The sequence below is a fragment of the Armigeres subalbatus genome, chromosome 2 (assembly GCF_024139115.2).
Source record: "Armigeres subalbatus isolate Guangzhou_Male chromosome 2, GZ_Asu_2, whole genome shotgun sequence".
Classification (NCBI taxonomy): Eukaryota; Metazoa; Arthropoda; class Insecta; order Diptera; family Culicidae; genus Armigeres; species Armigeres subalbatus.
In genome coordinates this window covers 98,265,903-98,282,138 of record NC_085140.1, presented here as the reverse complement: position 1 = coordinate 98,282,138, position 16,236 = coordinate 98,265,903, and the positions used below count along the sequence as shown (strand labels likewise).

Below are 16,236 nucleotides of genomic sequence, written 5' to 3'. Positions count from 1 at the left end.
ACCCACCATTTACCAACGCATACCTTTGAAAAACTAAGGAAAGAAAGGAGCTTTGAGTCAGCAGTTTTCGGGTACGGGTTCGGCGACGCGATGCGGTCGGTTTTGCCGCGCGGGAAGCGTGTAGAATTATCACTGACGCAAGGATAATTTGATTGGATGGGGGGAGCTTCACCGTTGACGGCACTTGAGTGAATTATGCAAATCATGAAAGTGAATGTCAAACAACGGATGTCCGCGGAAACTGGGTCAACGCTTAGGCAAGGCAGGGTTTGATGCTGAATGAACAAGGGGAAATAATTTACATTGAGTGCACCCTTTTCTGCGTAGTCATGAATTAATGATCATTTGCAAGACATTTTAATTGCATGTTTCTGAATGTTTAGTTGATTGGTATTCTAATTTGGATGTCTTATAAATGGACTTATAAATGGACTACAATAGTTGATAGTGATTGTTCTTTAAATCTTATTCGAAAAGCAAAACAATTGATTTCAACAAAACTGCTTCGAATTTTTTCAACTTGCTTCCGATGGCAATGCTCTATTGAATCGAAAACCGGAATGGGGTGTCAGCCACGACATTACAGATCTTGGCTATACACCAGTGGTGAACACGCGTAATTGCGAGACACCAACGAGTAGATAATAACATAGCAATAGCTGGTTCAGCTGGTTCCACTATCGGGGAACTATCCGTCGGAAAAGAATAATTCCGCCACCGGTGAATATTTGAGCAGATCTAGATCAAGCAGGGAGCCGAATGGTTCATGGAGACTGGTTTTGGAGAAGATTCCAACTCCGTGGAGCTTCTCGTTGGAAAATCTAGATCCACCGAGTTGACCGTTTTTATTTTTTATTTATGGATTCTATACACCTCCGGTGGTGCAAAGGGCTGACTTGAAAGATCTCCATCCTGAGCGTTGTCCAGCTATCTCTTTAACCTGTTGCCAGGTTAGATTTCTGTCGACTTCTTTTATTTCTTTATTGAGGCTTCGCCGCCATGAGCCTCTGGGTCTGCCTCTGCTGCGATGTCCTGGTGGGTTCCAGTCTAATGCTTGTTTACAGATTTCGTTTCCGCCCCTACGTAGAGTGTGGCCGACCCTGCCCCACTTCCAATCACGAATTTCTGTTGCTATCGGCCTCTGGTGACAACGACGATGGAGCTCGTTGTTTGAGATCCAGTTGTGAGGCCACCAGGCCCGAATTATATACCGCAGGCATCTGTTGATGAACACTTGCAGCCGTTGAATGTTCTCCACTGATACACACCATGTTTCGCTAGCGTATAACAGCACAGATTTTACGTTAGAGTTGGAAATTCGTATTTTGGTGCGTTCACTTATCTGCCTGTTTTTTCAGATATTTCTTAATATGCCTTTGCGAGGCAGCTCTTGCTTTCTTGATCCGTGCGCCTATGTAGATCTTGGTGCCGCCGTCTGACGCCATTTGGTTACCAAGATATTGGAAGCTTTCAACATTCTCCACTGGTTGCCCGGCTACTATGAAACTGGAAGGAGTCACCATGTTTACATCCAACGATTTAGTTTTGTTGACGTTGGTGACTAAACCTGCCGAAGAGGAGCGCTCGGCATGGTCGTTGAGCTTACTCTGCATATCAGAGCGCCGTTGCGCGAGGAGTGCAACGTCATCAGCCAATTCGAAGTCGTTTAGGTGCTCCATGGTTATAGGCTGCCATAACAGCCCGCGGTTTGGTTCACGGTCAATCGCACCTATCAGAATCTCGTCGATTACGATGAGGAACAGTAACGGTGATAGAATACATCCTTGCCTCACACCAGATACGACCCGAATAGGGTCGGACAAGACCGCATTGTGCAGCACTCTACTCGAGAAGGCCTCGATGAGGCCGATGATTTTCTCAGGAGCCCTCTTGCGTCTCAGGGCGCCCCACATATTCTCGTGATTGAGACGGTCGAAAGCTTTTTCGTAGTCAATGAATACCAAGTAAAGGGACTCTTGGAATTCGTTGACCTGCTCCAGAATGATACGGAGTGTGACAATATGGTCCACACAGGATCTTCCGGCATGGAATCCGGTCTGCTGTCGCCGGAGAGTCGCATCGATCTTCTCCTGAATCCGGGTTAGGATTACTTTGCATAGAACTTTGAGAACGGTACACAGCAACATAATGCCTCGCCAGTTATCGCATACAGCCAGGTCACTCTTTTTGGGTACCTTCACTAAGATACCTTGCATCTGGTCGACCGGGAAAGTTGCGGTGTCCCAGATATTACGAAATAAACGATGCAGTAGTTGAGCGGATGTCATGGGGTCAGCTTTGAGCATCTCGGCTGATATGCGATCGACCCCTGGGACTTTATTCGATTTCATGCTTTGGCTGGCTGTTTAAATCTCTAGCAGGGATTAAGCTTCGGTAGTGACACGTGTTATATGTCGGATCCTAGGCAGGCATTCTTGATGGCGGTCCATTGGATTTCCACGCTGCCACCTTCCGGAATATCTGCAGCACGCGTCTCCAGTTCTTCAACGAAGGGCCGTTTCACCGTGGCATCTTCCAGTCGGCGTGTGTTGAACCGTCGTCCAACTCTCTCCTCCTGCCGACATGTTTTTCATTGTTCGTCTTTCGTACACAACGCAAGTGCATTTTTATCCGTTGACTATTTTGTTATTTTTGTTTGTGTAAAAACACAGTTTAATTTTGACTAATAATCGTATTTGTTGATTGACTTTCCTGTGACGCTACTAGTATACTAGACTAGTCGGAATTGACCGCGTGACCATTGAATTCTGGTAGTGAATTTTTGCTTGTTCCAACACCAACTCTTATTCAACAATGGAGATGGACAAGAAACAATGCAAAGAATGTAAACATGCAGTGCACGATATCGAACCCGTTCGCTGTGGCTTTTGCGATGCCGTCTATCACATTAGCCAACAATGCTGTGGATTCAACAGCCGCGCCAATCGAGATTTATTCTCCCAGGGCAAGGTGATGTTTGTTTGCCCTGATTGTCGTTCTGAGTTAAACGGTCGGAGTGTGAAACGCTACCTAGAAGATAAAGCGAAACCTGAGACAAGCTTCCCGGTTAATGTGGATGCGGCAGACAGTTTATCAACTCAAGTCCAGCTGCTTGTTGGGGATACAATCGCTTTATCACAAGCTGGTGGAAGCAAATCCGAGCAATTGATTACCCCTACCCTTCGTACGTGGCCCAAACTTGGTGCGAAGCGCCCTCGCGTCGAGCGCTTCGATACGGTAGCTCTCGGCTTTGATCGCGGTACACGAAATATCGATCTCAGTGATTTATCAATCGAATCAGTTATGCCCGCTCATGAATGAACCACCGAAATTCTGGATGTATTTATCTGGATTTCAACCACTAATTTCATCCGATGATGTGCAGAAAATCTTCACTCGCTGCCTGGATTTGTTCTCGCCGTGTGATGTGATCCGTCTAGTTCCAAAGGGGAAAGATGTCTCGAACATGTCGTTTTAAAATTGGACTCGACCCGTCGTTACGAGAACTGGCATTACAGGCATCGACTTGGCTGGATGGACTAGTATTCAGGGAGTTTATGGACCAATCAAAAAACTCCCGTTGTCCAACTTTCAATCCTGTGGACAGCAACCGTACACCGATATAAAGCGTTCTGATGCGGATGGTGGGAGCCTCCGGGCTCTCATCACAGGCGAGTATTTAACATCAGCTTTGTATTCTCAGACACTCAATCGCCCTATATTGCAGGCGGACGCCCCTATCGATGACTGCGTGTTCTTATACCAAAATGTTCGAGGTGTTCGTACTAAAATTGATTACCTGTTCCTGGCTGTTGCCGACAGCGACTACGACGTTATTATCCTGACCGAGACCGGATTGAGCGACTCCATCGATTCTTTGCAAATTTTTGGGCCATCTTATAATGTATTCCGTTGCGATCGCAGCAACTTGAATAGCAAAAAAACTAGTTTTGGCGGTGTGCTGGTTGCGGTTCATCAGCGTCATCCAAGTGTGCGCTCCAGCACGCATTGCACAATGGGGAAATCCGATTTCAAAGGTGGAAAAAATTGATAACTTTCTTCACGAACAACTTACAGAGGAGATCAAGAGCTTATTCGAAAGGGAATTTTGCAAAGAATTCAGTGAGCGCTGTTTCATGGACGTGGGACGCTTCTGTATGTAGTTATTGAGCTCGTTTTGCCCTAATGCCCCATATATCGCGAGTTTCCAAACTATTTGTCATTTTATCTTTAAGACATTGTTCTAAAATTAAGTTTATCTCTTCACTGTGGATCCACAGAAGGGCACTAAATATATTTTGTTGGTAAAAGTTGGAAATTTAAGGGACTTTGGGGTCAAATACGCATCAAAGTGCATTTTATGTGAAATTTTCATGTATTCTGTAAGAAATAGTAATATTTACAGATAAGTGTTCATATTATTGTCTCAAAGTGTTGAACGGATATTGAGAAATGTTTACCGAACAAAAATTAATGAAATAAATCGTTTCACAAATGTTTTATTTGGTTATTTATGGAGTAAAAAACGATTTTTAAAAACTTTTGAATAGCACCGATGCCAAACATTTCCAAACCATACCCGATAGCACAACTAGACAAGAATAGTCATATGTTATGAGTCTTGATGTGATCATAGATAGGAGGTGATGGGAGATACTCTTTTTTCTTACCTTTTTGCCCAAATTCCCCTATGAAATAATATTGCTTAATGATTCTGAGCAAGGAAATAATGTTTTAATGTTTATTTAATCGATATTTTTTAATGATATAATGAAAATAACTAATAATCATATAAATCATTAAAAATATTGAATTATAGGGGATTTAGGGGTCATACAGCTCATTTAATATAACTTTTTATACAAAATACTATAACTTTTCTCACGAGCGACTCACAGATAAGGTTAAGGGCTTATTCGGAAGCGAATTTTCCTAGAAATTCAGTGAGTAACGTTTTATAGACATGACACTTCTGTATGTAGTTATTGAGCTGCTTTTGCCCCAATGTCCCATACATCAAAATTTTTCATATTTTGTTACTTTTATCTTTCAAAAATTACACTGAAATTCTGTTTTCCTCTTCATTGTAGATCCATACATAGCACTATACATATTTTGTTGAAAATTTAAGGGATTTTGGGGTCAAATAATCATCAAAGTGCATCTATGTGAATTTTTTATGTATTCTGTAAAAAATAATAATACCCAAGAAATCATTTACACTATATTACATCGAATGATCATTTAGGGTTAATATACGGTGATTTAAAAACTTGTAAGCATTGATGTAGCTCTACATATGGTCAATTTTGGCGAAATTTACTGCCTATTGATTATTCAGATATTTACAGATAATAGTTGATATTATTGTCATAATTTTTTCAACAGAAATTGATACCATAAAAAAAGCATGTCATGAGAAAAGAATATTTCTTATTTATTCCCATCTATTATCACATCGACTAATATATTTACTCTTATCTAGTTGTGTAAACGGGTGTGGTTTGGGAATGATTGGCATCGGCACTTTTCAGAAGCATTTAAAAAATCGGGTTTTACACAATAAATCACAAAACAAAACACTTACGAAATTATTTACTTCATTAGTAATTGTTTCGCAAACATTTATCAATGTCTGTAGAACATTTTGGGAGAACAATAATATTGGGGAAAAACGAGCTTAATAACTACATACAGAAGTGTCTCACATCTATGAAACATCTCTCACTGAATTTCTTGGAAAATTCGCTTCCGAATAAGCCCTTAACCTTATCTGTGAGTCGCTCGTGAGAAAAGTTATAGTATTTTGTATAAAAAGTTACATTCAATGAGCTGTATGACCCCTAAATCCCCTATAATTCAATATTTTTAATGATTTATATGATTATTAGTTATTTTCATTATATCAATAAAAAATATCAATTAAATAAACATTAAAACAACATTTCCTTGCTCAGAATCATTGAGCTATATTATTTCATAGGGGAATTTGGGCAAAAAGGTAAGAAAAAAGAGTATCTCCCATCACCTCCTATCTATGATCACATCAAGACTCATAACATATGACTATTCTTGTCTAGTTGTGCTATCGGGTATGGTTTGGAAATGTTTGGCATCGGTGCTATTCAAAAGTTTTTAAAAATCGTTTTTTACTCCATAAATAACCAAATAAAACATTTGTGAAACGATTTATTTCATTAATTTTTGATCGGTAAACATTTCTCAATATCCGTTCAACACTTTGAGACAATAATATGAATACTTATCTGTAAATATTACTATTTCTTACAGAATACATGAAAATTTCACATAAAATGCACTTTGATGCGTATTTGACCCCAAAGTCCCTTAAATTTCCAACTTTTACCAACAAAATATATTTAGTGCCCTTCTGTGGATCCACAGTGAAGAGATAAACTCAATTTTAGAACAATGTCTTAAAGATAAAATGACAAATAGTTTGGAAACTCGCGATATATGGGGAATTAGGGCAAAACGAGCTCAATAACTACATACAGAAGCGTCCCACGTCCATGAAACAGCGCTCACTGAATTCTTTGCAAAATTCCCTTTCGAATAAGCTCTTGATCTCCTCTGTAACTTGTTCGTGAAGAAAGTTATCAATTTTTTCCACCTTTGAAATCGGATTTCCCCATTGTGCATTGCGGCGAAAGATTGGAACAGGTGTTCGTGGATGCGACAATTGATAGCCATCATGTACTGATTGGAGCTGTTTACATCCCGCCTGACCGCAGTAACGATGCGGCTTTATTAGACGAACATGTGGCTTCCGTTCGTGAGCTGTGCGAAAGCGATTCTTATGATGGCAGGATCTTAATCTGCGGTGATTACAACCAACCCCGGCTTCAATGGACACGTCGTACGGACGGCAACGTAGTGCTTGCTGGAAACATATCTATTTCTTCATCTAGTGCGGCTCTAAATGATGGAATGAACTTCTTAAACTTGACCCAAGAAAACTGGCATCGTAATCAGCATGATCGTATTTTGGATCTAGTCTTCTGCTCGAACAGTTTTAAGCCCAACATCAACACGGCAGCCGTTCCACTATTGCCTATCGACTTGCATCACCCTCCGTTAGAAATGATCTTTCCTATTCAACGTACTTTCCGCTCTGACGACATCCATCCTGTGGATTACGAACCGATTCCCGATTGCAATAAGATCGATTATGACGCGTTATCTGATTATGTCCGTACCTTTGATTGGGGCTACCTGAATGATTGCCAAGATGTCAATGATATGGCGGACAGTTTCTGTAATATCGTTCAACAATGGCTACAACTAAACGTACCTCCAAAACGTCGTCCACTTTCGCCCGTCTGGAGTACACCTTTTCTTCGGAATCTAAAACGTGTTAAAAATGCCAGTCAATGGAAGCATTGTGAAAAACAGTCTTCTGAGAGCAAAATCAACTTCCAGCGCGCCAGTAATGCATACCGTCGTTTGAATTCAACTCTGTATAAGGCACATGTTATGAGGGTACAAACCAGTCTTAGGCGTAATCCGAAATATTTTTGGAAATTTGTCAATAGCAAAAGGAAAAAATCGTCCATACCAAGTAATGTGATGTACGATAACGACGAAGCAAATACACCCCTGGAACGATGTGAAATGTTCGCCAAATTCTTTGCATCAGTGTTCGAGCCAGTGCAAGCAACAGACGCCGAAGCTGAATCTGCATCATTAAATGTACCTCTGGACCTTCTTAATTTGACAACATTCGTGGTTACTCCTGGAATGATTATCGCTGCTGCCAAAAAGTTGAAAGCTCCTTCTCCTTTGGTCCCGATGGCATCCCATCTGTTGTGTTCTGCCGTTGTGCAGCTGTTTTTGCTGAGCCGCTTTCCTCCATTTTTAATCGATCACTGGACGACGGCATTTTTCCGGACATTTGGAAACAATCCTATACGTTTCCGGTATACAAAAAGGGTGATAGAAAGGATGTCAAGAACTATCGAGGAATAACCAACTTGTCTGCAGCATTAAAGTTATTCGAAATAATTATCAGTGATGTTATTCTTAGCCAATCGAAGAACTACATCTCTACCGATCAGCATGGTTTTATGCCGGGTAGATCAGTCACTACAAATCTGCTCAACTTCACTCACACTTGTATTAGTGCGATTTGAAGGCTGCTTTCGACAAGATCGACCACAACATCATGTTGTCCAAACTATCGCGCCTCGGAGCAACGACCAAACTCCCTTCGTGGCTTGGTTCTTACCTAACTGGCAGAACACTCCGTGTGAAAATTGACTCATGCGTTTCGTCCCCTTTCTGCAACTTATCTGGCGTGCCACAAGGAAGCAACTTGGGACCTCTGCTGTTTACACTCTACTTCAACGACGTTGCATCGAAATTGGGTTTGGATTGCAGAATTATCTATGCAGACGACCTGAAAATATATCTAATAGTACGATCAGTTGATGACTGTCATCGTCTGCAAAGTTTGTTGAACGTGTTCATTACCTGGTGCTATCAGAACAAATTGACTGTCAGTGTTCCAAAGTGCTCTGTTATGACCTTCCATCGTTCAAAACACCCATTATTGTTTGATTACCGTATTGATGGAACCACATGGATCCAAAACTGACGTTCAACGCCCATTATACGTCGATAATTGCCAAGGCAAACCGCCAGCTGGGTTTCATATCGAAAATTGCGAAGGACTTCACTGATCCACACTGCTTGAAGTCCTTGTACTGTGCGCTGGTGCGACCTATCGTGGAAACCGCTTCTATTGTCTGGACTCCGAATGACGTTGTATGGAACTTGAGAATTGAACGTGTCCAACGGAGGTTTATTCGAATGGCCCTGCGTCATTTACCATGGCGTGATCCACTTAATCTTCCTCCATATCCTGCTCGGTGCAAATTGCTCAATATGGACACCCTCGAAGGAAGGCGAAAGCTGCAGCAAGCGACATTCGTGGCTAGACTACTGTGCGGAGAAATCGACTCTCCTCGGTTGCTTGGGCTACTGTATATTCGTGCCATTCAACGACCTCTTCGACAACGATCACTACTGCAGGATCGATTTCATCGTACGTTCTTTGGGCACAACGAACCAGTCTCTGCAATGATCACTACATTTACAATGATTGAGGAGCTTTTTGACTTTTGCGAAGCACCCGAACGTTTTAAAAATAGGGTGAAGATGTCACTATTATTTGAAACCGTTAGTTTTAGGTTCATTCATTAAGACTAAGCTGTCAGATGAATTATAATTAAATAAATAAATAAATAAATCCGCACAATGCGCAGGCGTATTTTGCCGATGAGGAGGTGATGATCAGATGCGATATCGGCACTACGTTTATTTCGTACATCAAGAAGGTTCCGTTTCCATTTTCGGCTGATGCAGATGTGGTCGATTTGATTTTCTATAAAGCCGTCACGGGAGACCCACGTGACCTTGTGAACCGGTCGATGAGGGAAGAGCGATCCCCCGATCACCATGTCGTTATCCCTCGATCACCATGTCGTTATAAAATTCTGCCAACAGCTCTCCATTTTCGCTCATTTCTCCGAGACCATGGCGTCCCATAATGCGCTCATGGTTCGAGTTGTCGGATCCGATCTTCGCATTGAAATCGCCCAAACAGATCTTGATATCACCCTTCGGAATTCTATCTACGACGGCATTGAGTTGACTGTAGAAGTTCTCTTTGTCTTGAAGATCGGCAGCATCGGTGGGCGCATAATATTGGATTATAGTAAGGTTTCGGACCCGTGTTCTAAATCTGGCAACGATTATCCTTTCACTTATAGGTTCCCACTTCATAAGCGCAGAGTGGCCCAAGCGCTTAGTAGGAAGCCAACTCCAACTCACTTCGGAAACCAGAGTATAGCAGAACTTGTCCCGATGGCGTTCTGTGTTCTCCAAAGTTTGGCCAACGGACCTCACTCAGTCCCAGGATCTCAAGCTTCATGCGACGTGCCTCATTGGCAAGTTGTGCCAATTTACCTTGCTGGGCTAGGGTTAAAACGTTCCATGTTTCTATTCCTGTCCGTTGTTTCGAGCTAAGAGTCGTCGCCGTAAAATCAGTCCGTATTCTTTCATTATCGGATTCTCGAACAAATTGATGTTTCGGGGACAGTAGGTTATTGGCCCAAGGTTCCCTATACACCGGGATGGGCCTGCCATCTTAGGTATAGCTTCCGTGGAATAGCATTCCATACTCAGCTGCTGGATGCCAGAACAGACGCTGTTGGAGCCGCACCTCCTTGGTGAACAGACGCTCGATCAGTCGGCCAGTGCGGTCGGCCGGCTAGTGCAGTCGGCCAGGACTAGGCTAGTGCGCTTTGAGGGGCACACGATCGCTTTAATAGGGCCTGCTTAGGGACACATGCAGCTTTTTAGAGAAGTTCAACAGAGCCCACTGTCGAATCCCACCACACCAAATAGAACCCAAACCCCATCACTATAGCTGCTGTCAGAAGGACAACAGTGCCCAGGCTACACTACTAGCTAAGTACGCAACCCATAGCTGGCGGTCAATTGTCATCGGAAGACCGGTGGAAGCGTGAGTATTGGAACTTGTGAGGACCAGAGCTATGTTAGGCGCTCCTTCCCGGATGTCAACTCACCATTTCATAGCCGAGTTGACCGTGGGGCGTTAAACATCGGTGTCTAGTCGTCGGTACGCCGTTGAACCGGATGCTTTGCACCACTCGGAAATCCTGACTGGCTTTAGTTCGGTCACTGAAATGGAAAAGCGCTTGGTAACTACTAATTGTGCCGTAGGTTGGTAATTACTAATTGTGCCAGCGTTCCACCTTGTAAAAACATTTTGTGCCGGATGTTTTTCAATATATTCATGTTGTTATGTCAGTAGTTAAAACTTGATTTGACCACTAATTCTAAGTACAGCTAACAAGGGTAAAAGTTTAACCGTCTTACTCGTCTGTTCTAGAATCGATATATCGAGAAAATTCTGCCAGTGTATCGTGCTGCAACGGAAAATGAGCTCACTCTTTGTCCCGGAGAGTGGAAGTATGGTTCCTTCTACACGACTGTCCTGACGGAATGCAGACTTTTCCAACCGTGGGCAACGAAAAAGTAAGTAGTTTTTTATCAGCTGACCAGGCTACTATTCATCCGCTATCACCAAATATAATCATGACGACAACTATTGCCAATTACATTGAATTCATTTCTCACCGACACAGATTCCTTCGCAATGGAGGTCGCATTGTTACACAGAAAGTCGAATCTTTTTCGGCAGTCACCGGCGGTCAGTACGACGTGGTTGTGAACTGTACCGGTATGGGTGCGAAAAAGCTATGCACCGACTTCAAACTGGTGCCAATCCGGGGCCAGGTGATCAAAGTGAAAGCCCCCTGGGTGAAGACGGCTTTCTACGCCGACTATGACACCTACATCATTCCCGGCTTCCAGGGTGTTACGCTGGGTGGTTGTCGGAACTACGACAGCTACAACGAGAAAGTGTGCAAGCACGATTCGGCTGCCATCCGGGAACGGTGTGAGGCACTGCTGCCCAGCTTGAAGGGGGCTCCGGTCATCCGGGAAGCCGTTGGGTTGAGACCCCATCGGGATCCAGTGCGGGTGGAACCGGAACTATTGGACCTCGCTGGTGGACGGTTGAAAGTCGTTCACAATTATGGACACGGAGGATATGGCGTGACCACGTCGCCCGGAACGGCGATTTATGCAACACAATTGGTGAAGGATATGCTCAAGAGCAATAGCAAGTTGTAAAAGGGTAGAATTTGAAGATGCATGTTTGATAAAATCACATACTGTCAGACATAACATTATGAAACATTGCATCGTTTACTGCTACTGATGTTTGGTCCATGATTTGCCCATCAACAGATGCCGTGTTTTGTGACGCTGCATTTAATAGTAAATGTACCATCTTTGTTTGTTTGGATATTATATTACTGTATAGTATAATTGTAAATATAAAGGATGACGCAAAAAATCACAGACAACATTATAATGTACTGCTTTTTATTACTATTTGGCGACTATCATATCACTATAATTACCCCGGATCTACACGGTTACTGAGAAGTTTTATTTACCTTTTATCTCTAGTCTGTTTTTCTGTAGAATAAATTGTTCATAAATTATTTACATTAAATGATATCTCGTGAGGTGGATGGACTACAATACCCCTCGATACCATGCGTCTCCATCCTCCATCCCCCATTTTTTGGACCACGTTCCTCTAAAATGGCATTCCACACACAAATTGCAGAAATAATTCATATGGACATGTTTGTGGTCAAACAATCGTAAATGACTTCAATGCTTCGAAAAAAAAATGCGAAGCGACGAACCCTTAATTTGAAATTATCGAATGCTCGTTTCTAATAAAGGATAACCAAACAATTGGAAAATAGGGTATCGGCAGGGAATACCATCCGTTACTCTGTTGGATGGAAGGAATGTGGCTTCTAACGGAACAGGTATGTCTGTCTTATAATATTCGAGGGGACAACGCTCTTCGGCACCGAGGAGTTGGTTTCCTACTTAACGCCTTAGCGTCCAGGCGCAGGCTCCTCAAGTAGGAGCCAATTAACAAGATAATAATCTTTATCAGACTTAGAAAACGGGTTCGGCGCCGATGGGTCACCGATCGCACTTTGCCCAAATTCAGGATAGGCTCGGATAGCGATTTAACACACAGCACAACTGAAAATTTGGAACTCATAACAGCAAAGAAGAGTAGAGCAGAGCAGTAAGTGAAGGAGAAGAATTCAGCATGAGCGAGATTGCAGCAATACCGCACAAGAGCAAACAAGGTCGAAACTCCGGATGAAAAAAAAAACTCCAGCAGGATGATCGAGACTGTAAAGAGACGGGGCAACCTTACCGCGCTAAAATCACACAAAAATTCTGTAATTAACTACTTACTGTTTCCGTTACCATTACCGTTCACGTAAGGGACATGTGCCACAGATTGACATGTGTAACATAAAGGGGAACCCTACTTACGAACAAATTTGAGGTTATCCAGAGGTAGCACAACGAAGAGCACCTGAATGGCGATATGGCAGACAACGATTTCGGTTTGGTTACGATACTGGGAGCACTCGGGCTGGACATGAATATCCCAGCTCCGGTTCTTCGTCCTCAGTCGTTGTTTCCGCTGAAAAGCTCAAAATAATTGTTTTTTACAGTCAAACCTCTATGAGACGATGTTCTATGACTTGATAACGACGCATGGAAGCAAATTATTCCATTTGAAAAAATACTTTCTGGGTTATTGTGAAAACAGTTTTCCAATGATTTTATCCTCAACATATTGACCATATGGTCTCTTTAATATCGATTTCTTGAGGTTTGACTAAGTTTAACTGTAATTAAAAAAAAAATTGGGCTAAAAGAAATTTTGAAATTCCCACTAAAGGCAAATTTCTATACTGGTCCAGTGTTATCCATTTAAACTACTAACCCGAGAAAAGCTTGATTTCAAATCGTTAACTTGTACTAATGTTGTGAAGTTACCGATTTTTATTACTTAAGTTGACGTTGTTATGGTCCTTTTAATTAGTTAAAAAAATTAAATCTACAGCAGAAAATCATAATATTAAATCGTACACATGTTCTGCTGTCGTTGAGAGCAAGTCCTAATTATGATCTTGGTTTTCAATTACAGAATAAGTAATCAGTACACTACTAAAAATCTACACATATTTATTGGCAAAAATCCATAGATTTAACTTATGATGTATATCAGTGCACACATAATCATTCTCCACACGAACTACTAATAAAATATATATTCAAATAAACTTTATGTGTGGTCTCGAATTAGCAATTATTTAATTTATGTGTGGTTCTATATCGATTATATTAGGGTGGAGCTATTGCAAAAATTTATAACGGCGACACATATATCTTATATAGATATTTTTGGCAGTGTATGATGTACAGAGAAGTAAAATCCAAATAAATCATGAAAATTAAAATTTAAAAACAAATTATAATTTCAATTTGATGTAAACATGAAAATATGTTTTTTATTTGCTCTCAATATGATTGCTTGGGAAGTAGCTCCAGTTGGAAACATAAACAAATGATGTAAAAAAATGATAACCTTACAGTGCAAAAAAGTTACAGTCATAAAATGATGTACCTATCAAATAAATATGTATAAGCTTTAATCACCAACAGTCCATTTATATCATCCATTTCCTATACCAGAAAACATCGAACGATTTCCCACAACACTGCCTTGCTCGCCATACAACATAGCCCCCTGCACATATTTTTTGGAAGCCAAATTCGCTTGTGTAGACCACCTGCGACACACACATAGAATTTATATATCGATTCATATATGAGAACCGTAGCAGAACGCGCATAGAAATGTTCCACAGGGCTGTCTTTCGTCGACGGATGTTTCGCCTAGCACCCACCAGGGAGGGCATGTGTAAGCGAGTACATATGCGATGATTATGTATCGACGGTCCCCTTGTTGCTACCAACGAACGAATGTGCGGCAATGTGGCAGATGTCTTCATCGATAGAGTTGTTTGACGTATGTTTATTTGTTTACTGTTATGCATAAATAAACAAACGTAAACATGAACTTTTTCCTCAATATTATGACTTCGTTAGATTTTTGTACAATATTTGTATAAAAATCCAACATGTTGGTTCGAGATTGTGGCAATTTTTTATATGTCGCACTTTCAAACAGATTTTCTCAACAGGAATGTAATCTTAATTGGCACTATTATAATATAGGATGTAACTGAGGCTATCGAATGGAATTGTAAATACTGTAAGTACAACCATCCATCAATTTACCATTGTGTATAAAATCTTGCCATATAAATATTTACAACAATTTTAGATCCAGATATGTTGTGCAGGAAGCCAACGAAACTATGTTATAGAGGAAGATCACCCAGCGCCGGGCACCTTCCAGACCACACACTTCTCAAAACGACACTTGCAGAGGTCCCTCCACCATCTTTATGCAGTACAAAAGAACTACTGCTATTGAAAAGTCCTGCATGGAATATCAGATCCTCATGTTGTACATTTTGAACGAAAATGCCACAAAATTTCATGTTTCATCTAACTTTAGAAGGTCTGAATCAACAATATCAGAATCAGATTGCCTGTTTTGTCGTGTTTCGGCTCAGTAGGGGAAGTGAGGGTAGCACGCCCATAGGGTTCAAAACGCGCCTCCCTCGAATAAGGCTAAATATCCTCATTGTGATTATTTTCAATAGTTTATATGATAAAGCGGTGGAAAATATTTCCACTGGATACATGAAAAATTCTAAAAAACGATTTTTGTATGTTTTGATGCAATTTTGGCTCGTTGGCGTTTAGTCTTTCTATCACTGTTATACATTGATAAATTAAAAATTAAGCCATGAGCCATGAAATGGTCGTCAAAATTGGTCTTGATACGGGTTTATGGGCCCTCAAACATCTGAGTTCGGTGTAAAGCAGTACGCCCATGCTCATTTCGTATGATAGCTGAAACATTCAATTAATTACCTTATTTAATTTTTATAGAGAGGCGTTTATTCATGCAAACATACAGTTACGGGTGGGTGATTGGTTGGCTTCCAAATTATGGATGGCTGGCGGGTGGTCGCACGATGCATGAGTCAGCCAAAGCGGTGGCCAACGGATTATCGAGCGGAAGGGCAAATCGGCGGGAGACCGGTCGATGGTGATGAAGATGAAACCAACGAGCGTGTGGCTAGGTGGCCGACGGGCGGTGGTTGGACAATGCGGCAACTGATGGATGGCTTGGCTGTGATGCGGCTGACGATCAAGATGTCGTCAGGTGTCACGACAATGCCTACGGGCCGCCGTTTAACCGCGTGATGGGCGGGAGGCCGAGTGATAAGGTGACCAACAGGTGTATCCGCAATAGAGTTGCTCGAAGATAGACGGGTAATGTCGGTTGGATGGAGTAGTGTCCACGGGCGTCTACCCAAGACCTACCCTACTCCGGGATGCCGAATATAAGGCACACGATTCACACCGAGCCACAAATCCAACTGACTCTCCATCTCATCGGCTTCGTTCACCCACCGTCTGTCTTTTGGGCACTCCCCAAGTAACCAAAAGTTCCTTTAAGAGTACGTTTTGTTACTTGGGTCATCTCCCCAAGAAAAGCGCGCGTTCAATACTTCCTGCTTTTAATCATATCTTTGCTGTGGTCGAGAACGCTCATTGTCGGGAAGCGTTTGATCCACCCGTCTAAAT

General features: G+C 41.9%; 1 protein-coding gene across 1 annotated transcript in view; it reads left to right on the top strand.

Annotated features, from left to right (window-relative positions):
* Nucleotides 1-14,162, top strand: part of LOC134210286 (D-aspartate oxidase) — a 107,058-nt gene extending 92,896 nt beyond the window's left edge. The window contains exons 4-5 of the mRNA XM_062686333.1: nucleotides 10,940-11,085; nucleotides 11,196-14,162. Coding sequence (XP_062542317.1) covers nucleotides 10,940-11,085; nucleotides 11,196-11,745 — 696 coding nt within the window. The 3' untranslated portion in view covers nucleotides 11,746-14,162. The remainder of the gene's footprint in view (nucleotides 1-10,939; nucleotides 11,086-11,195) is intronic.
* Nucleotides 14,163-16,236: the final 2,074 nt, after the last annotated feature.